Here is a 21674-nt window from a genome sequence, read left to right as displayed (position 1 = left end):
TCTGATTGGTTGTCTGTTGAACGTCCCAGACTATTGATTGTATTGACTCACTTTGGCCCCTTCCGTGCATGCAGAATAAAGCACTTTCAATCCACTTTCAATGCACTTTGCAGCTGTGCAGAATAGCAAAATCCACTTGCAAACAACTGTGAAATGTGCGGAAGGGGCCTAAGCGTAACCCATCTTGAGTCCCACTGAAAAAGGTGGACTGTACATTTATGGAACATCCCAGCCTGTTGACGGCATTGACTCACTTTGTGCAATCCGTCTCGAGTCCCAGCGAGAAAGATGGACTACAAATAATGTAAATAACAAAAATAAATAACTTGAAGAGGTTACCTGCAAGTGAGATTTTGTGACTGACGGAGCCCACTTCATGGCTTCCTGCAAGATCATTCCACAGCGTGCAGCAAAATCTTTGACTATGCTCTTAAAAAATAGAGATAGAAAATAGTCAGTCAGAGACACAATAACTACCATAAGGCCAACACTGTTAGAAGGCAACACTCATCTCCTATATTCAAAAGCTGTCTGGAAACAAAAGCTCTAAGATGCTGTAACAGGTGCTTGTGAAATAAGGAAAACATCTTTCAAGTATTAAGTATCTGGAAGAAAAAAATGATGACGACAGGCTTTAAAAACACAGGCACCGCTCCAAAGACAACAGCATATATCCATTTGTTATTATTGTTATTTATTTAATTTGGTATACTGCCCTATCCCCGAAGGGCTCTGGGCGGTGTACAACACAAGGCGTCATACATAAAACCTTCATAAACACAGTTATAACAACAGGAGCGAATAAATAACTAACCAATACATAAACACCTACAGTTAATGCTCAAGCTCCATCTAAAGAATAACAGAGGAGGATCACAGATATTAACCTTTTGGATGCACTTATTTATTTATTTATTTATTTATTTATTAGTTCCACTTTTATACCGCCCTCCCCCAAAGGGCTCAGGGCAGTTTACATCACAATAAAAAGCGGATAACAAAATAAAATACTAAAATTCATATCAGTTAAAAGCAGCGCTCCTAATTCATAGTCAGTTAAAACAGATGGCGTTTAGCCATTAACTCCTCAACTCCCCTGAGAGGGGAACAGCGGATCTTAGTTGTTAATGGGCACCTATCAGCAGCCGGCCTCCCCAAAGGCCCGGCGGAATAACTCAGTCTTACAGGCCCTGCGGAACTCATGTAGGTCCCGCAGGGCCCGGACAGTTGGAGGAAGAGCATTCCACCAGGCAGGGGCCAGAGCCGTAAAAGCCCTGGCCCTGGTGGAGGCCAGCCGCATCATAGAGGGGGCGGGGATCTCCAGTAAATTGGCCTCTGCCGAGCGCAGAGACCGATGTGGGACATATGGGGCCAGACTTACCTCTCTGGCTTCATAGGTGTCAGGTACAGTGATTCTGTACGGAGCATCTGGTATGTCATAGTATGGTTGATCTTTATGAATGTCCTGAAACAGAAAAATCAACTTTTTAACAAGGATCATGATAAATTATAGTTTTTTCATTATGAGTATGAGCCTTTAAGTCATCAGACTTGCATATTCCCACCCTGCATCCCACACACGTTAAAAATGAATTAATTTTTGTACCTCAAACCCCCAAAAACGGGGGTGGTTGTTCATTTCTTGCTTACCAAACAAGATTCCAAACTATCATTAAATTCTGGATTTGAACATTGTTTCTTGCTTCCAAAACAAGAATAATTTACAGTTTAGAATCTAGGATTGGACATGAGAAACAAAGTAAAACACTTTCAATCCATTTTCACAGTTGTTTGTGAGTGGGTTTTGCTATTCCGCACAGTAAAATCCAGATGCAAAGTGCACTGAAAGTGGATTGAAAGTGCATTATTCTGCATGTGCAAAAGTGCCTTTTATATATCAATGAAATGGCGATTTTTCTTTTTTTTCCCCCTTTCTCATCTTATGTATATTGCATTAGACCAGTGATTCCCAAAGTGGGCGTCACCGCCCCCTGGTGGGTGTTGCAGCGATCCAGGGGGGCGGTGATGGCCACAGGTAGAAACATTAATACATATATCTTTCTGTTTAATTGCTATTAAAATTTTAAAAAAATAATTTCCAGGGGGCGCTAAGTAATATTTTTTCTGGAAAGGGGGCAGTAGGTCAAATAAGTTTGGGAACCACTGCATTAGACACTTGTTCTGTCATACATTTACCATTGGCCAGAACCGTATAAATACTGTATTAACCCAGTAACAAATGATCAACACTTAAATACTTACCGCACTCAGAGACAGTGAGAGAGTCTGAAGGATATCTAACATGGTTTTCAACACAGTTCCGCTCCAAAGTAAATGGGGGAACCTTTAAAAAAAAGTAAGAGACAGAGGGATACAGAGCAAGTACAACGTATTTGTTTAGGAAAGAGCAGATCTTATTCCTACAGAAAATGCTAAATTTTAAATTGCTCAAATTACACACTAGTTAGCAACTAGACTGGCTAGGACTGAGGAGGATTTCCAATACAGTCCAAAACTGAAAAAAAAAAGCAGTTACTCTAGAGCGGTCAATTAAAAAAACATTATTTTTAAATGTGAATTTGGAAAACCTATATGCCACCTCTCCAGAGACCTGCTCGTGACACCTTACCACTAAAACCATAAAACAAAACAATTCAAAGACAAACCAAGCATGTAAACCAGCACAACACACATAGCCATCAAAAAGCCTAAAAGGATATTGATAAAACAGACCAGAAGACCATAAAATCATCTAAGAGATATAAAACCCCTTTTTTAGCCTGGGCTCTGAAGGAAAGGAAAACAGGTGTCAGGTGCACCTCAAGGGGGAAGAACATTCCAAAGGTGAGATGCCACCATTGAAAAGAACATAAGAACTAGCCTGCTGGATCAGACCGGAGTCCATCTAGTCCAGCATTCTGCTATTCGCGATGGCCCACCAGGTGCCTTTGGGAGCTCACATGCAGGATGTGAAAGCAATGGCCTGCTGCTGCTGCTGCTCCTGAGCACCTGGTCTGCTAAGGCATTTGCAATCTGAGATCAAGGAGGATCAAGATTGGTAGCCATAGATTGACTTCTCCTCCATAAATCTGTCCAAGCCCCTTTTAAAGCTATCCAGGTTAGTGGCCATCACCACCTCCTGTGGCAGCATATTCCAAACACCAATCACACGTTGCGTGAAGAAGTGTTTCCTTTTATTAGTCCTAATTCTTCCCCCCAGCATTTTCAATGGATGCCCCCTGGTTCTAGTATTGTGAGAAAGAGAGAAAAATTTCTCTCTGTCAACATTTTCTACCCCATGCATCATTTTATAGACTTCAATCAAAAGACTCTGTCTTTGGCTGCCACGGGCATTTCAAATGAAGTCAAACAATTTTGCACAAATAAATTCAAACAAATTTGCACACACCTGCACATGCACAAAATGATAGTTTTAAAGATAAGCTTTTTCAGTTTGCCTTTAGGTAATGCAGCCATGGGCCCAGCAGGTACCATCTTAAAAAGGGATGTTTTAAAGCCTGGCTTGTGGGCTTCTCACAGCGGCCAAGAGGATATTCTGGACCAGTGGTCTTACATCTAGCACCACTCTTCTTATATGAACATTCAGCACAGGGATGTATGGGGTAAATGATGCTAATTATTCACACAGATTGATCAAGTATATGAACCAAAGGACTTCCAATTGCCCCTCTGTCGTTCTCTAAACCCAAAACAATCAATGCAAGAAGTCTTTGCAACAAGGACAATATTGGTTGGGTGCTGTGTGGTTTCCGGGCTGTATGGCCGTGTTCTAGCAGCATTCTCTCCTGACGTTTCGCCTGCATCTGTGGCTGGCATCTTCAGAGGATCCTCTGAAGATGCCAGCCACAGATGCAGGCGAAACGTCAGGAGAGAATGCTGCTAGAACACGGCCATACAGCCCAGAAACCACACAGCACCCAAGTGATTCCGGCCGTGAAAGCCTTCGACGATACAAGGACAATATTGATACTCACTTATCTACAAGGCCTGATAAATATTTATCTGCAACCCGCCTGATCCTCTTGTGAATGTGGTTGAAATTCACCAGCAAAAACTGAGCATGTCTCTCCAGCTCTTCTTCATTTTCTTTCGTTTTAGGCTGAAGATGTTAAAAAAAAAATCCCATAAAATTTTATTGCTGTTGCTTTAGAGATAATAAACCAGTGCTTAAAATTTACATTTTATGTTGCTTTCATTAGGTATTTTCTGTAAACCTATATTGATTTTGTTGTCTCTTTTATTGCTTCCCTGCTTCTGCTGAATGATGTTGCTTTATTGTTTTATAGTAATATTGTTTCATCCATTTTATAATCAGGGTTCAATTATGCTTGGAAGCTGTCCCCTGAGAATGCTTGGGCTGAGGCGTGAAAAAAGAAACATCTTAAATAAAGAAAAGCATGCTGGATAAAAAGCAAAGGGTTACAATGCATCCATTTTTTTCCTGCACTGTGATCAATTTAACCATTATTTCCTACAAGAATTTGCCAATTATGGGCCAATTATGCAAAGGCCGATTACGGCACACTGGCAGCTGAACTCCAGCACAGCAAATTTTCTTGTATCGACGTACAAGGAAGTTGCTGCGCGCAGGGTACAGAAGTGACACACGGCAATCTTCCTTGTACCAGCGTACAAGGAAGTTGCAATGCGCCTACTGCTCTTGTTCTCGGCTTTCCCCACGGAAAGCAAGAGCACTTCAGGCACACCCCTGATGCTGCGGCGGGGCAGAGAGGAGGCCAGCTTCCCTGTCCACAATCGGCCACTGAATCTATGCTCCACTTGCTCATCATCAGATTTGCTCCTCGAAAGCTCCTGCAAGTAACTCAGGGCTTTTGTCGATGTTTTGTATTGAAACCAGCTCCCCTGAAGGACCCTCTGTTTTAATCGGGTCACCAGATGGTTCTCCTGCTGGCCAGAACTTCAATGCTATTTAATCCCAGATAAGAAAGGAAATATTATCCAACCACATCGCCTTGTAAATGTCGACTTTGCTCTTTTCCTGGCCACAGCTCAAACGCACATTTCTCTAAATGCATGGGCATTTATTTTACTCCTGAATTTGTAACAATTCTGTCCCACATTTTAGTGCAACATGCGTACTCCCAAGGTAATCGCAATAACAGAAGACAAATCACTATTCATTGCTACTCTGAAGGATTTATAACGTGGGACAAAAAGATGGTGCTGTGAGAGAGCCACCTTGGAAAAAAAATGTCTTTCCATTCAACAGCTCTTCCTTGTCCAATAAGGCAGTTCAACAGCACAGAAACTAATCTGATAACTAACAGCCAGGGGCATACCACTCAGGGGCACATATGGTGCCACATGTCCCCAGGAGCACACCATCTAATCATGTTGGGGGGAGGGGGCTCCAGGCAGTAGACCTGGCACTGTTGCCGCCTCCAGGCGGTAGACCTGAGTGCCTTGCTGGCTTTGGGGGGTAGACATGGGCGCTGTTGCCAACCTGGCGCTCCTCTGTGAGATCGGTAGATGACTCAATCTCTCCCCCCCCCCACATATGTAGGGAAAATGGATCCGGGGGGGGGGGGGGGGCTCAGATTTTGCCCCAGGCTCCATTGTCCCTAGATACTCCTGTGCTAATAGCCCAACAACTTAGCAAGGCAACAGATCAAGACTGAAAAGTCCTGGATCAAGAGATATGTGCAAATGCACTCTGGACCTTGGATGGTCTCAGAGCTAGCCCATTATATGTATTTAAAATATTTACAACCATTTTTTCTCCTGATCCACAGGACTATCATAAACACAATTAATTTTACCATCTGCTAACTTACTTTGTCAGCCATCATGCTGAGGAAAGCTTCAAACACCTTATCTGCAACCGCGATGACACACTGCATCATGCCTTTAAAAAAGGAAACGTGAAGCGTTGAAGAAAGACAAAAATACTTTTTTTAGCCAATCAGTCATTTGACTGGTAAGGAATTTTGAAGGACCTAAAAATGCTAATAAAGTAATATAAAAGTATCTTTTAGAGCTAAGTGCCTTTTCAAGCTCTATTAATCTATTATGGGAAACATGAATGACAACAATCTAAAACACCAGCAGTCCACCGGAAACTGCTCATTTGATTACACCACACTCCCCCATTACAGTTTCGTTATCTTGTTTTCCCATTTCTGTTCAGAGCATCAAGGAGATGGCAGACAGATACAAAGATAACTGCATCTTCCCAATATGTCACTGGGAAAAAGCATTGCAGTAAAAAAACAGGGGAAAGTGATTTGATCCATGGGGGAAATGCAGAAATGGTAAAACTCAGTTTAGACCCTGAATACCCAGATGTCTGCTTGCATGTTCAATATTCCTTAAGGAGAGAATCCAATGCGATCTTAAACAATCCCGCCTCCAGACTGTAAGCCAGAGATGCTCATTCACTCTGTTCAGACTTTCACCCAAAGGAAAAGATACTTTTAAGGTGTAAGAAAGGATGCAATTGCACATTTTATGGCCCAGTCCACCCCAGGGAGGCGGTGCAGGGCCACATCGGCAGATTTGCCCTCCCTGGGGCACTTACCCTGGCAGAGGAGCAAACACATCACCTGGATGTGACGCTGAGCACTGTATCAGCGCTCTCACGCCATCGCCAGTTCCATCAGCGTAGTGGGGTCATGGCAGGGGCATTGGCAGGGGTGGAGCCGATGTTTGTAAGCTTCCAACCCAGGTTTGTGGGCAAGTGCACAGTGGCCTGTGCCTTTGACTCACACCACTCTTTGGAGTGGCATAAATCCACTGAGCCTTATGGAGGGGTTCCAGCAATGGGAAGGTTTTTTGGGTTCTCCTCCCTTCCCACACCTCTGGAAAGCCCTCTGGAGGCAGCAGGGTGGCACTGCAGCACCACTGTCCCCAGCTGCCTGGGAACCTGGATTACGCTGCCCATGTTACACCGCTCCTTTGAAATTTTCATGTCATCTATAAGCAAATGCCAATTTGTATGCAATGTCACATGTTCCAGAAATGCAAAGCACTTGCAGCATGCTAGATGACAAGAACGTTTGTTACTGAGCCTGACTACTTTTTCATAAGGAAGTTACTCAGAACGCATTCTTGGCTTCCTAACACAGCCTTAAGCACAGTTGCATATCCTTGCTTAATTCTACAGTCTAGTGTTTACAAGAAAACATACAAAAGGAAGTTAGCGCATGCACATTTATTTTGTTACGGAAAACAAACATGTCTACTTCAATAGAATCAATAGCGCCTTACCAGATTTGTCTTTCTGAATAGCTTTATCCTCAAAATAGCAAAACATCACTTGAAAGCGATCTGGGTCTGTTGAACGCAATACCCTAGGAAATCAATGATCAGTTATGTATTTCACAGGCAAGAGAAAAGAAAATAATTACCGCTTGTTCCCTACCCCATACTATTTTAGTTTAACCTTCTTAGTTAAGTTTGTTCCCCTCCCTTTTTTCCCCTATAGCATTTAAGTATATTTTTCTAAATTATTTATTTTTAATTCAGGAGTATTTTGTCAAAATGCTGTGTTTTTCCTGTACTATTTTAATTTAACAAGTTTAAGTAACAAATGGGGCTTGGTTAAAACTTATCACTTCATTAAGTACCCTTTTTCCCAAGGCTGCTTACGGACATTTAATTGGCATAAATACAGCATGTACGCAAACCTGCCCCTCTTCATTTCTCATGTACAGTATCCCAGCTAGAAACCACTTCTTGTTACCTGACTCATAAAAATATAGATGCCCAATTTAACAGGAGTTAGTTCTCCGATACAAGACAGAATTCTAAGCCAGAGATCAATCCAAGTTCACAATCTGGATTTGGACGTGGGAATGGACCAGCTCTGGTTATCCCATACCCCTGAATTTATATGCTGCATGTAACTTGTGGTGCCATCCAAAGGGGGGGGGGGGGATCCACCTGTGGAAGTGGCATGTGGCTGCACAGGGGAATCTGCCCTCCCTGGGGCACTTGCCCTGGTGGCAGGACAAAACTGCTGGTGTGCGGCCACCATGGCCCTCCCCATCATTGGGACATGGTGCCAGACACAACACCAATGTCCCAACCCCTGCCACCGCCAGCACAGAAGGAGCATAGCAGAGGGAGGAGCCAATGTTAGTGGGCTCCCACCCAGTCATTTGTCACATTATACCAGCGACCGGGATTTGAGACTTAAGTCATCCGTTTGGGTGGAGTAAGTCGGCTTTTATGCTTTTGAAGTCTCCCCACCCTGCTGAGGAGCCTCTTTTGGAGCAGTGGGACACTGTGGTTGGCTGCCTGGTCTCTTGAAAGTTAGTTTGTAGCCACAGTTGTCCAAGTGAAAAGGGGAAAGTGGAAAAAGGAGAATGACAGCATGTGTGAGTCCAGGAACAAATCGGGCGTGTGAACACCCTGATTAGAAGTTACATCTGAATGCTACAAGTGGAGTGCTGTGAACTCAGAAAACATTCTATAAATGTTAACAATTATTATCACTGCTATTAAATGGACAGAATCTGGTGCCTGGAATACCAGGATGCTTGGGCCAAAAATCAAGGCATTAAAGAGCTCATGGAAGCATAAAGAGAGCTACTGTTGGAGAAAGAATGTTAGATCACCTTGATTCTGACCCAGCCAATCACTTCCTACGTTCATACTGGCATTGAGTATCTCCTCTCAATACTGAAAATGAAACATCCACACAAGTCTGAGCTGGCTCATGCAATTATCAGGAGCTGATATTCCATGAATTCCACTTTACTCATAAAAAATACCCCAAGTGATTATCAACAATATTTCATATCTAAATAATTTTGGAAGATTTATTAAATAAATGCTCATTATTATTAAACAACAAACACGTTCCCATAGTGTCAGTCCTCTGTGCCTTAGTTTTTCTGGCCTCCAGGGATGTTATCAGCTCTCAATAGCAAGAGCAGTTATTTTGGAGCAACAGAATACCCTGTTTCCCCGAATATAAGACATCCCCGACAAATAAGACATAGTAGAGGTTTTGCTGAAGTGCGAAATATAACGCATCCCCCGAAAATAAGACATAGCAAAGTTTTTGTTTGGAAGCATGCCCGACAAACAGAACACAGAAAAATAAGACATCCCCTGAAAATAAGACATAGCACAACTTTGGGAGCAAAAATTAATATAAGACACTGTCTTATATTCGGGAAAACACGGTACAACAAACATTCATTAAATGTAGTGACATCGGCTTTAGCATTAGGACACAGACCTATATCGTTGTTAACAGGCCAACCTATGGTGCTCCAGATGTTCATGGACTACAATTCTCATCAGCTCCTGCCAGCATGGCCAATTGGCTGTACTGGCAGGGGCTGATGGGAATTGTAGTTCATGAATAACTGGAGCACCATAGATTGGCCACCCCTAGGTTAGTATGTTGGACTGGGATTTTGGAAAACCATGTTCAGGTCTCCATTCTGCCATGAAGCTTCTTGCTGAGTGCCCTAGGGCCAGCTGTCGCTCTAGCTCTCAGCCTAACCTACCTCACCAGGTTGTTGTGAGGATAAAATGGGGAAAGGAGTGCCATCTTGAGCTCCTTAGAGAACAAGATAAAACTGTACGAGATAGATCCATTCCTTATTTTGGACAAAAATTAAAATGCATAAAATTCCGGAAATTAAAGCTACAAAGAAGAAAGCTATAAAAGCAGGGAGCTTTCAAAAAATACCTCATGCATTCCAGACGGTACACGGATAACAGGTAAGTTGACATGGCAAAGTCCAGCTTATTGATCAGGGCAGACACCTCTGGAGGAGGATCCAAGAGATTTATGATGGTGCTCCGTAACTCATTCAGTTCAGCCTAGAGGCAAAACAACCAAGTTTCAGTGCTGGAGCCAAGCCGAGTTGGCAGCAAGTATTTCTTCTGGCAGCCTCAACGATGTTCAAGTTACTCACTCTACTGAACTCCTTTCAAAAGCCATTACTTTAAATTATGTACAAAGTGAATTGAACAGGAAAAGCATAAAACCTTTTTGTTCTCAAAGGATGTATCAAAGTGCACCCTCGGGGGAAGACAAAGAAGCGACTCTCTGGCTTATAAGCAGTGAGGTGCAAGAATGTTAATGCAGCACAGTGAAACTCGTTCCAATACAGGGATGAAGCAGAGGGCACGGAAGGCAGCAACCATGACGAAGCGGAGGTGGCCAGGGCGTTGTCAAGGACTGAACGGAAGACCGCCTGGAACTCCACATAAGCCACGTTGAGTTCATAAAAGCAAGACAGGATAAGGCCCTTTCCACACATACAGAATATTGCACTTTCAATCCACTTTCAATGCACTTTGCAGCTGGATTTTACTGTGCGGAATAGCAAAATCCACTTGCAAACAATGGTGAAAGTGGATTGAAAGTGCATTATTCTGCAGGTGCGGAAGGGGCCTAAGATAAATAAGTGTACAGTATAATTGCTATGCAGTCCTCCAATGACTATTTTTACACAAGCAGACAAAAGAATGGATGTGATCAAGTTATACATGGATTTCACCTACGGTAAATTCTTTGTAGCGAACACAACTTCTCCACCTCCACCCTCTTAAAGCAGCCCAAAAATGTCCCCATGAAATGCTGCTCTTTGGGGTCAAGAGATTCCCTAGGAGCAGTATATTATTTATTTTATTCAATTTCAATCCCGTCCTATCCCTGCAGGGTTCAGGGAGGGTTAAAACATAAAATTACAATAAATAATAATAAAATCTTTAAATATATAAAAATACTAAGTACAAACTTTAAAATACTGTAATACTGTATACAGTGATAGAGCTGCACAGCTTCCTTAGGAGGGGATAGTTGCTCCCCTTACCACACATGTGGATCTTTTTGCCAGCATCCCACCCGCAGTTTGTGGCTTAGAGGAATGAGATTGAATATCAACAGCTTCCAAAATGGCATGAACGCCGAAAACCAAGTCACCCAACTTCGAAAATGTCAGCAGACATAAGAAAAACAAGGAAGCCAAATTTTCTCCTCAGCTGCCAGTTCACAACCAGCAGGCTATTTGACTGTTTTTTTCTGAAATATTTACAAGCAACACGAATTTCTAATTATTGAAAAAAAAATACTTACAGAAGTGACAGTGTCGTTTTTCATGGCAGAATTGTACTGAAGGACAGAGCGAAGAGGTTCTTTGCTAGGAAATGTCAGCAGTGGTGATTTGGTTGCTATCTCACAAACACCTTCGTACCACTCTTCTGGCCAAAGACCTGAAGTGACACGAAGACCAAAAAAAACAAAGACTATATTTTGTAACAAGAATATTTATTTATTTGTTTGTTTGTTTGTTTGTTTATGGGTTTTGTATACCGCTCAACCCCCAGAGGGCTCTGGGTGGTGCACAACATAATTACATCTTACAACCCATACAAACAAACCCCATTAAATTAAAATTAAAACACAGCGATAAAATTAACAAAGAATGTAACATAAATATCATATTTCTACGGTTAATTTTTTTTGTTTCAAACCAAATAACCCTATAAAGGTGAAGGATCTAATCCTCTTGCTACTTGAGCCCCATTGAACTGACCAAGATTAAAACTCGTGCCTCCACTTTGTGTGCTGTTGCTGCTGAGATTATTCTTTCCACATATGTCAAAATACTACCTCAGACAAGCAACAGCTCATTCTGAGGAGCCACAGTGTATATGACATTACAGAAATAAAGGAAGATTCCCCCTGCCCCAATTTCTTTTTTAAAATGAGGTTTTATTATTCAGACTTTAAAAGTTATGAACGAAAAAGAAAAAAAGGAACTCACAAAATACATTTAACAAAAGGGCTCCTGATTTCTCCGGCACTGAGTATTGACACACGCAGATAATGCTACTCGCTCTTTAATAACTTATGTAACATTAGTTCTTAATTGTTATTACTGATAAACTTCCACTTTTCTCCATTAAATCTTATGTTTTGATGATCTTCTATCCCTCAAATCTATATGTCAACAACTCATGATGGCCTGGACCATCGTCTAACAGGTGACCTTCGGAACTAGCACCAATTTAGGAATGTTTTGATTATTAGTATTTTCATGTTAATTGTCGCTTTAAATTTCAATTTTTTATTTACATGCTTGTATTGTAAGGCTGTAAGTCGCCCTGACCCGGCCTGGCTGAGGAAGGGAGGGGTATAAATAAAATTTATTGTTATCATGGTTTTTTCGATTTCATCCAAAATGTCTATCAAGGGTCTTCAATGCCCCAATTTCTAACCCAACTGCAGACTTTTAGTGAGCATGTAGACTTTTGCCTTACCCTTATTGGTGGAATTCTCCCTCTACGATTTGTCTCTGATTTCCCATGCAAACACAGGGGAACACAGGGAAACTGGTCACTTGTTACTACCTTACTTGGGAATTATTTGATCAGATAAAGCTGCCACCTGCATCATTGACAGGAACTGACTTTCTAAAGTTTTAGGCACAGGACTTTCCCAGCACACACAACCCAAGCTTCTTTGATTGCATATGCAGCAAACTGAGGCCCCTTCCGCACACACAAAATAATGCGTTTTCAAACCACTTTCACAACTGCTTGCAAGTGGATTTTGCCATTCCGCACAGCTTCAAAGAGCACTGAAAGCAGTTTGAAAGTGCATTATTCTGCATGTGCGGAATGAACCTGAGCTTGGGTCCTTCTACATACAAAACACAAGCTGGGTACTTGCATCCGTTGTGAACTGACACTGTGAAGAATAAATCATATATTTCAGCAATTTCCTCCAAATGTCTAAGGACTTCTCAGGTTCTTGCAACTGTACCTGATGGTCCCTTTGTTGACCCCCCCCCCCCGCCTCCCGATGAACAAGAGTGCTTGGAATACCTGAGCCTTCCACAGCAAATCCCATGAGCACAGAGTACAGCCAGAAATCACGGAAGAGCTTCTGCAACCTGGGCTTAGCTTCCTTGATGGGTGGCAGGCGTCTTGTTAGCTATAAACAAACAAAAACGGGGCAAAGGGGGGAGGGGGTAAAGTTAATTGCTACCACGCTGGCAATTCAGGATTTTAAAAGAAAGCCACCAGAGTGGAAAAGATAAAGCCATTTCCCTCACCTCTTCCTCCTTTCCAATTAGAAACCACTCAAAGGTATCATTGATTTAAGAAAGAAAAAGCAAGAGAAAAGGTATGCAGTCAACAGATTGCCCTTATCACTCTCTCATGGAGATCACTGTCAAATTATCTCTTGGGAAGGAGCCAACAGATCTTAAGTTCACAAAAACAGATTGCAAAAGTTTGTTGTATGTGCATTGACTCCCAGTCTTCCTATTTTTCTTAGTGGACCTAAATGTGAAATGAGTGGCAGGGTAGAAAATAAGCCCCAATGTAAGGACATCCTTACGATTATTAGCAAATGTTTATAAACCCCCTAAACGTCAACTGCATGTTAAAATTAAGGGTTGGATTCAGACTAAATTGGCAATTTTCACTGTTCCCCTTTATGCTGTTCCTTGGGTTACCCTCTTCCCCAGGAGCAGCCTTTTGTGGAGATCAGCAGGCTGAAGAGGGAGGGAAGAGTGAGGAAAGCTCCATTCTGCCCCCGGAAAATTCAGTCTGGATCTAACCCTAAGGTCTGTTTTGCTCCTGACCATAGAACTAAACAAACATGACCATGCAGGGGAAAAAGCAACTGGCAGCAAAGTCAAGTCAAGGCATTTTAGCTGACAAGGTAAGTATGGCTGTGATTGATTTACAGTCTGTTTGCTTTAGGACGTATCCAAGGAAGACAGCACCAAAGTTCGCATTCAATCCTATTCGTTCACCTTTTTGAGCTGACCTTGTGGCCACTGGGTGCAGCAGTACAGAGGTAAGGCTCCATTTCTATCTTTTCAAATGGGCTAACTTTAAACATACATACATACATACATATATATATATATATATCTCCCTGAACTAAAAGGGGGCGTTTATTGCACACAATGCAGCAAGACTATTAAACATCACTAAACATTAAGGTTAGTGGTATATCCCTCAAGGTAGATCACTATATTAAATAGCCAAAATATACCTGCAAGGTATTATTGCAACTGCTGTATTCAAGAGAATCACACAACTCTTCAACAATAACTACTGAAGTGGTAGCAAGACTAAAACCATTCCTCTCCTCTGGCAGAAAGTCTTGAGGATTAGAGAATATTTGCTTTTCAAAATCAAGTTATTCGAAATGTCTATAATATACACAGTGTATGCATTTGCTTCTCTTTGGGCTGTGCCCCAAATATAACTTTCGATAATTCCTCAGTACACAAGTAGTCTCAGATCCAAAGTATTAAAGTATTTCTTGAGCCCATGCATCCAGCAAAGGGGATTTCCCATTTTCCCTTTTAGGCAGCGGCCCCACAGTCTTGTGACAGAGGACTTCACGAAGCCCAGGGGGTTCTTCTCATACAACTTGAAATACAAGGGACTACAGCCAGAGGGCAAAATCCTTCCTTTCTATTCTATTTACAGAAGCGTTTGACCAAATGTAAGGACTTTTATGTCCATTATTAGCTTTTAAAAAGAATCCAGGGAGATCTGCAGCAGGTGAAAACGCTGAGACTGGAGATATATCATTTCTATGCGAAGGCGTTCAACAGAATAGGGGGAAAAAACAATCCCCCAAAACAACTCCCAAAAGGTTGGTGTCTGCCATAACTTCTCCCGGACTGTCCTTGCCAGTTGCATCTAATTTGAATTTTGCAGCTATTGTCTTTCAGTTCTCGTTTGAAATTACAGGAAAGGGTGGAAGAGTCAAGCTGACTCTGAGAAATGGGGGTGGGGGAGAACAGATACAACTTTGGGATTTTTTTTACTACTAAACTCCATATCCCATGGTAATAATTCTATAGGGGTAGTCATATTAGTTTATAGCAGCAACAATTAACAGGATCCCTGTGGTACTGTCAAGCTGATGTTTTATTCCAGTGTATCAATAGACTTCATTGCCTGCGGTGTGCTATGCCCTCTCCTCTTGTACTCTTTTATAGAGAGCGAGATACACACTGATAGAGAGCGAGATACACACTGGAGTCATTTTTACCATAATTTACACCGAATGGGATTGAAGAATGAGTGTTAAGTGTTGTCAAAATGAAGAAAAAACACTTTCTTTAATTCTTATATTTCCCTCTGGTGCTCACCATCTCTGCTCCCCCTACTCACCCCCTTCCAAATTTCTTCACAAGCTTTGTCTTTTAGAGGGTTCGTGCAGAAGAATTTGCAATGTTACTGTGAAATCAAGATTTTTTGTTTTATTTCTGTGTTCTAAAGCCCTAAGAATAGCCATTTATGAAAACAAACAGTTTGAACAAATACAATAATTTGTAGTTAGAACTCTGGATAAGAATCAATCCCTTGCACTTCTATGCTTCGGCTGGAAACACCATTCATTTTCAGTTTTCTGTTTGGCACCAGCTATTGTTGTAAACCATCTGAATCATGTATTTAAAGATATGCAAACAGGTTGTACAACATACTTCTGAAACTGGGACTTCAGGTGCAAATGTTCAAATGTGGGTCTGTTCCACACAGCCAGAATAAGGGCAACTCTTCTCAATGGGCAGTAGACCTGTCCTCCACAGGCCCAATGCTTTTCAATGGGAGTCCTATGAGCAGCTAACATTCTTTAGTGCATGTCAGCATATCTTCAAAGACAGCTCTTCCAAAACAAAAAATAGGAAAACAATATATTGCCAGAATCAGCAGGACCAGCTGAGTACAATAATGTACTTTTTAGCTGAAAAGGTGCCCAGGAGAGGAGCTTGCAGAGCAAAAGTCCAGGGGCAACCTTCAGGAATTGGCAACGCAGAGAATCCCTTCAACTGCACACAAAATGTCGGGCGCAAGCTGAGGGTGGAACTGACCAGAGAGCAAAACAGTCAGGTGGGAAACAGCCTCTTCCCCCCTCTCACACCTTTGCTGTCTAGAAAGGACACCAAAAGTCACCTCTTTTTAAGACGTCCCCTGAATGTCTTATTTTGGGTGTATGGAGTGAAAAGAGGCAGTCGCCCCTTTTTAAGACGTCCCACAGACATCTTCTTTGTGCCGTGCGGAACGGACGCTTGGTCCGCACTCCAGCAGAGGCAAAGAATTTCTCTTGGGTCAGTGCTGTATTGCACTGTGGTTCCTACAACAATGATTCAACAGCATCGAATGCTGCTCATGGACATGGCGCTAAAAGCTGTGACAATGTTCCGCAGCCCGGCTTCTGTGGAAGGAACGACAAACTGCCAGTTTGGCTCGTAATTTAATATGAGTTTTAGGGACCAGGATATCTTTTTCTGAAAAACGCCAAAGAAGAATAAGCTCAGAGCAGGGTGGGTTTAGAAGATGGCCAGAAGAAACAGTCAAAAAAAAAGATTGGGCATTGGAGGGGGTGATTCTCAGGAAAACTCACCATGTTTAAGATCAGGAGGGGAAGTGACAGAAGAAAGGGGGGAGACAAATGGAAAATAATGGGGGCAGTAAGAGAGAAGCAGCCAGGAAGAAAGTAGGGTTGTGGCCTAAGTCAAACACTTTCACTGAATCTATGGACAGGAGGGACGGGACCTGGACATAGCAAGGCATGATGATGTCAGGTCAAGAATCTAGACTTTGACAAGGCTGCTATACCTTTAAGTGTTGCACAACAGGGATTTCTGCTAGCTCTGGCTTCTACTGACACCCATCAAGCCTCTAGGGCCACTCAGAGCCAAGAAATGGTGTACAGTGGTGCCGGTGAGCTAATTGTCATCCATTTTTTCTATCAGTTTGAACTAGTCAATCTATTCTTTGGCTGAATGCTTCCAAGCTTGATTTAAACAGTAAGGACGTCTTCATGATTATGGGCATAATGTGAAATCAAAGTGCACCCTGAAGTTATATGAATACTGCACAAAGACATGGACAGATATAATGGAGCAGTAGTTTCCATGTGAAAAGTAGAAATTTGGCAACAAGATTTTCAGGTCCTGCAAGGCTAAATCGCTCTGTATTTACTAAATAAGCCAAAGATAAATAGAAGCTTTTGTACATTACAAAACACTGTTGTTTTACTGGAATAACATGACATGCAGTTAAAACAAACAATCGATTCAGTGTCCTGGAAAACATCAATTAGAACCAATCCTGTCTAGGAAGGGGGGAGGAGAAAAGTTCACCTGGGAATGCTTCAGAAGACTAGAATCTAGACTTGCAACTTTGCTTTCTTTATCGGTGTTGGCTGATCTTTGTGACAAATGAAAACATTAAAAATTAAATGGAATAAATAAATAAAATACATTGGTGGGCACAGAAACTGCTGAAGCTACATTAGTCTCTGGCCTATGGCTGAATAGGTGACCAACAGGAAGGCCGCTTTGAGCTTCATGTCAGAGAAACAAATGGGGTATAAATGTAATTAATCAAAACCCCACCATGTTCAAAGGAGCTGGGTATCCCACAGAGGTCTTTATGCCTATGATCCCTGGCATGTAGGCAGGTTTATGTGTACATGGTCTGAAAAGGTGTAACTTTTTTGGTTCCCAAGAGTCTAATGGTAATTTTTTGAACTTTCCTATTTCCAGACCATCAAGATGAAACTGCAGCTTTGGTCAGCCTCCTTCACTCTCACAGTAACAATTGCATTGTGTGGGGTCAAAGACTTGCGGGACCATTTTGAACAACTTAGTGGAACTCACTCTTTAACTCCTCGTGGGCCCTATGGCAACGGAACTCATCTTTCACCAGAATTTCACAGAGAAAATACTTTGACCAATGACTGGAGTGTCGAAGAAGATGAATACGAATATATTGACTTGGACAAACTATTCAATGAAGACTACTTTGACATAATTGATGCGGTCCCAGAAACTACTCCTGAAATTAAACAAGGGAATATTCTTGAGCTTTTCCCAGGAAAATCCAGAATTCAGCGCCTCAACATTCTCAATGCAAACTTTGGCTTCAATCTTTACCGGAGTCTGAAAAGCAAAGCCGACTCTTCAGATAACATCCTTTTGGCGCCCGTTGGCATTTCGACAGCCATGGCTATGCTTTCCTTGGGACTGGGAGGTCAAACACACGAGGAAGTACTGACATCTCTGGGCTTCGGAGATTTTATTAATGCCAGTTCCACCTACAACATTTCAACCATTCACAACCTCTTCTATAAACTCACCCACCGTCTGTTCAGAAGGAACTTTGGCTACACTCTGAGGTCGGTCAATGACCTTTACATCCAAAAACAATTCCCTGTTCTGAGTGAATTCATCAGCAACATAAAAAAATATTACGTCTCTGAGCCCCAATCAGCTGATTTTTCAGACCCAGCCTTCATTACCAAAGCCAATGCACGTGTTTCAAAGCTCACCAAAGGATTAATCAAAGAAGCCCTGGAGCATGTAAATCCCAACACTCTGATGATGATTCTCAATTGCCTCTACTTCAAAGGTAAAGAAGCAAAAGCTTCCCACAAAATATATGACAAAGTGATCATTATGTGGGACACCAAATGTCTGGACCAGGTTCAGCCTTCATTTGGACAACCAAAATATCATCTCTGTTGAATCAAGCTGTTAACCTTAATATCAGTGGTTCTCAACCTGGGGGTCACGACCCCTTTGGGGGTCAAACGACCCTTTCACAGGGGTTGCCTAAGACTCTCTGCATCAGTGTTCTCCATATGTAAAATGGATAAATGTTAGGGTTGGGGGTCAGCACAACATGAGGAACTGTATTAAAGGGTTGGGGCATTAGGAAGGTTGAGAACCACTGCTTAATAACATTCATTTAGGGGGGTGTTGAGGCTCTGTGACAGAACCCATGTGCATTTGGAAGGTCCCAGGCATCTCCAGGTTAAAAAGATCTCAAAATGCCGGATGTCAGTACAGTCCTCTCTGTTGCAGTGAAGTTGAAATACTGAGCTAAATGGTGGAAGGGTCTCCTGCAGGATAAACTATACACGTTCAAATAGTACCACTGTTTCCATTGGTGAAAGATGGAGAAAATGACCTTTTAAAAAATGCCCCAAAAGGCTACACTAGGAATTGTAAAACCCAGGTAGTCAAAACCCACACAGGACAGGAACTGCAACACAAATAAGAATTGGGTGAGATTAAGCAGAAAAAGAAAAAGTGGTAGAATCAGCTCTTAAACCATATACTTATCTGTTATTAAAATAACACATCGACAAAGATTGCCAGTTACCAGAAGCACAGTTTCAGCGTACGTATATATGAGGAAGGCATTCATTCCAGAAGCAGGAAGTTGTTAGCGATCCTGATCTCTATTGCAGAGCATTGGACCAAATGGGGCAGATCCTACACACATACATACACGAAAAGTGAAACACCGAAGTATACTTTATATTACCCTGGGTAGGACGTGCTATATTTTTAGGGAGCTCGCCATGGCTGATCCATGAAAACAACATTCTGATCTTTACAAGGATGTCCCCAGGAAATGGACATTCTTTAAAAAATCTGGCACGGAGTGGTAAACTGCAGAGGGCCAGCGTGGTGTAATGGTTAAGAGAAGGTGCACTCTAATCTGGAGAACCGGGTTTGATTCCTCGCTCTGTCACTTGAACTGTGGAGGCTTATCTGGTGAACCAGATTGGCTTGTGCACTCCCACACATGCCAGCTGGGTGACCTTGGGCTAGTCACAGTTCTTTGGAGCTCTCAGTCCCACCTACATCACAGGGTATTTGTTGTGGGGGGGGGGAGGAAAAGGAAATTGTAAGCCCTTTTGAGTCTCCTTACAGGAGAGAAAAGCGGGGGGGGGGGGGATAAATCAAACTCTTATTCTCCTTCTGTAGTCAAAGCTCTGCTCGTGACCTGAATTCAATGCCAACAGAAGTCAGGTTTGGGTAGCTGGTTCAAGGTTGAGTCAGACTTCCATCCTCAGCTGTATTCAGCTGTAAATGACTGGTGAAGGCAAAGGCAAACATAGCCTGCCTAATAAACCTCGTGGTGTGACACCGCTCCATGGGTCGATAATGACATGGTGCTTACATAGGGGACTATCTTTTATCACGGCTGCTCTGTGAAATGAATATCCTGAGCTTTACAAATATGCCCCTAGGAACCAACATTCTTTTTTTAAAAAAATCTGGATTTCAGCTCCCCCCACCCAGAGATGGCATTAACCTCACCCTAAGATCCAGAGTTCATTTTTAACAGAAGTTTGATGTTTCCCACTGTATGCCTCAGTTAGAGATCTCGTTTTAAACGACAGGATTTTAGCCACTATCATAACTTATAAACAGAAGGTTTCACAAGGGTATTTACCTTCATGCTTTAAACTTCAAAATAAGGCAAGGTTTGCAAGACAGCAGCGTGGTGTAGTGGTTTTTTTTTTTTGCCATCATATGGGTAATCTATAGTTTGGTAAGGGTAAAGAACGAGATAGCCGCAGGTCTTTACCAGAACAGTGTAATGGTTAAGAGTGGCAGACCCTAATCTGGAGAAGCAAATTTGATTCCCCACCCCTCCACAAGAGCAGTGGACTCTTATCAGTGGACTCTTATCTGGTGAACCATACCCCTCAATCTAGAGAGTAGCAGTGGCATAGTGGTTAAGAGCAGGTGCACTCTAATCTGGAGAACCGGGTTTGATTCCCCGCTCTGCCTCTTGAGTGTGGAGGCTTGTCTGGGGAACTAGATTAGCCTGTGCACTTCAACACATGCCAGCTGGGTGACCTTGGGATAGTCATAGCTCTATGGCCGTGGTGGCGAACCTTTGGCACTCCAGATGTTATGGACTACAATTCCCATCAGCCCCTGCCAGCATGGCCAACTGGCCATTCTGGCAGGGGCTGATAGTATGCAACATCTAGAAAAAGGTTCCCCGCTACTGCTATAGACTCTCATCAGCCACCCTACCTCACAGGGTTTTGTTGGGGCGGGGGGGAGGGAAAGGAGATTGTAAGCCCCTTTGAGTGTCCCACAGGAGACAAAGGGGAGGTATAAATCCAAACTCCTCCTTTTTCTTCTCCATGAATCATTTACAAACCTCCAAATTGCATAATTTTTGCTCCAATACAATTTCTAATTTTTGCTTAATTATCTTATAGAAATTATCTTAAGAAAAACAAGGACTGTAAAAATGCCCGTTTTTGAATTTCTTATATACAAATACCGAGAGCAACACACAATTGTAGAATCACACCTTCTCATTCTCATGCGTAATTCACACAACAGATTTTCGCTATGTTGGCAGGCACCTGGGAAAACAAGTTTCCCATGGAAATGACACAGAAGCGCTCTTTCCGTCTGAATGAGAAACAGTCTGTGAAAATCCCTATGATGCAGACCAAAGCCAACTTCTTGGCAGCTGCTGATCATGAGCTCGAGTGTGCGATCCTCCAGTTGCCCTATGTAGGTAATATCAGTATGTTGGTTGTCCTGCCGCACAAACCATCAGGCATGAACATGCTGGAGAAGCAACTGACCCCACAGGTGGTGGAGAGATGGCAGAAGAGCATGACGAACAGGTAAGCTGTGGTCGGGAATTTTTACTGAGCCCCTAATTCTGCAAGGATTCCTTTGAAAACGTGGGATCGATTGTTGCATATTAGAATATGACCATAATCGAGGTGGGTGCGTTCATCTATGTTTTGCCGTAAACAAAACCTTGAGACTGGCGTGAAACCGGAGTTCCTCAAACTCTCAGCCTACTCTTTAAAATAGATTCTTCTAGCCCTTATGGTTATTTTTTTACTT

At 42.4% G+C, this 21674-nt stretch overlaps 2 protein-coding genes across 4 annotated transcripts in view; one reads left to right on the top strand and one right to left on the bottom strand.

Annotated features, from left to right (window-relative positions):
* PI4KA (phosphatidylinositol 4-kinase alpha) overlaps positions 1 to 21674 on the bottom strand; it is an 84820-nt gene that overhangs the window by 28624 nt on the left and 34522 nt on the right. For both annotated transcript variants that reach the window (XM_048513638.1, XM_048513639.1), the window contains exons 20-28: positions 12838 to 12946; positions 11084 to 11220; positions 9689 to 9822; positions 7249 to 7331; positions 5817 to 5887; positions 3996 to 4120; positions 2263 to 2344; positions 1382 to 1465; positions 340 to 429 (exon numbers count right to left, since the gene is read on the bottom strand). In XM_048513638.1, coding sequence (XP_048369595.1) covers positions 340 to 429; positions 1382 to 1465; positions 2263 to 2344; positions 3996 to 4120; positions 5817 to 5887; positions 7249 to 7331; positions 9689 to 9822; positions 11084 to 11220; positions 12838 to 12946 — 915 coding nt within the window. The remainder of the gene's footprint in view (positions 1 to 339; positions 430 to 1381; positions 1466 to 2262; positions 2345 to 3995; positions 4121 to 5816; positions 5888 to 7248; positions 7332 to 9688; positions 9823 to 11083; positions 11221 to 12837; positions 12947 to 21674) is intronic.
* Positions 1 to 21674, top strand: part of SERPIND1 (serpin family D member 1) — a 34810-nt gene that overhangs the window by 10118 nt on the left and 3018 nt on the right. The window contains exons 2-4 of one of the 2 annotated variants that reach the window (XM_048513640.1): positions 13723 to 13819; positions 17538 to 18402; positions 21172 to 21445. In XM_048513640.1, the coding sequence (XP_048369597.1) occupies positions 17547 to 18402; positions 21172 to 21445 (1130 nt within the window). In that variant the 5' untranslated portion in view covers positions 13723 to 13819; positions 17538 to 17546. Of the gene's footprint in view, positions 1 to 13722; positions 13820 to 14502; positions 14633 to 17537; positions 18403 to 21171; positions 21446 to 21674 lie in introns of those variants that run through there. The other variant, XM_048513641.1, reaches the window with a different exon arrangement.

The sequence above is a fragment of the Sphaerodactylus townsendi genome, linkage group LG13, assembly GCF_021028975.2.
Source record: "Sphaerodactylus townsendi isolate TG3544 linkage group LG13, MPM_Stown_v2.3, whole genome shotgun sequence".
Lineage (NCBI taxonomy): Eukaryota > Metazoa > Chordata > Lepidosauria > Squamata > Sphaerodactylidae > Sphaerodactylus > Sphaerodactylus townsendi.
Note: the sequence above shows the minus strand (reverse complement) of the source record. Positions and strands in the feature narration are given on the sequence as shown.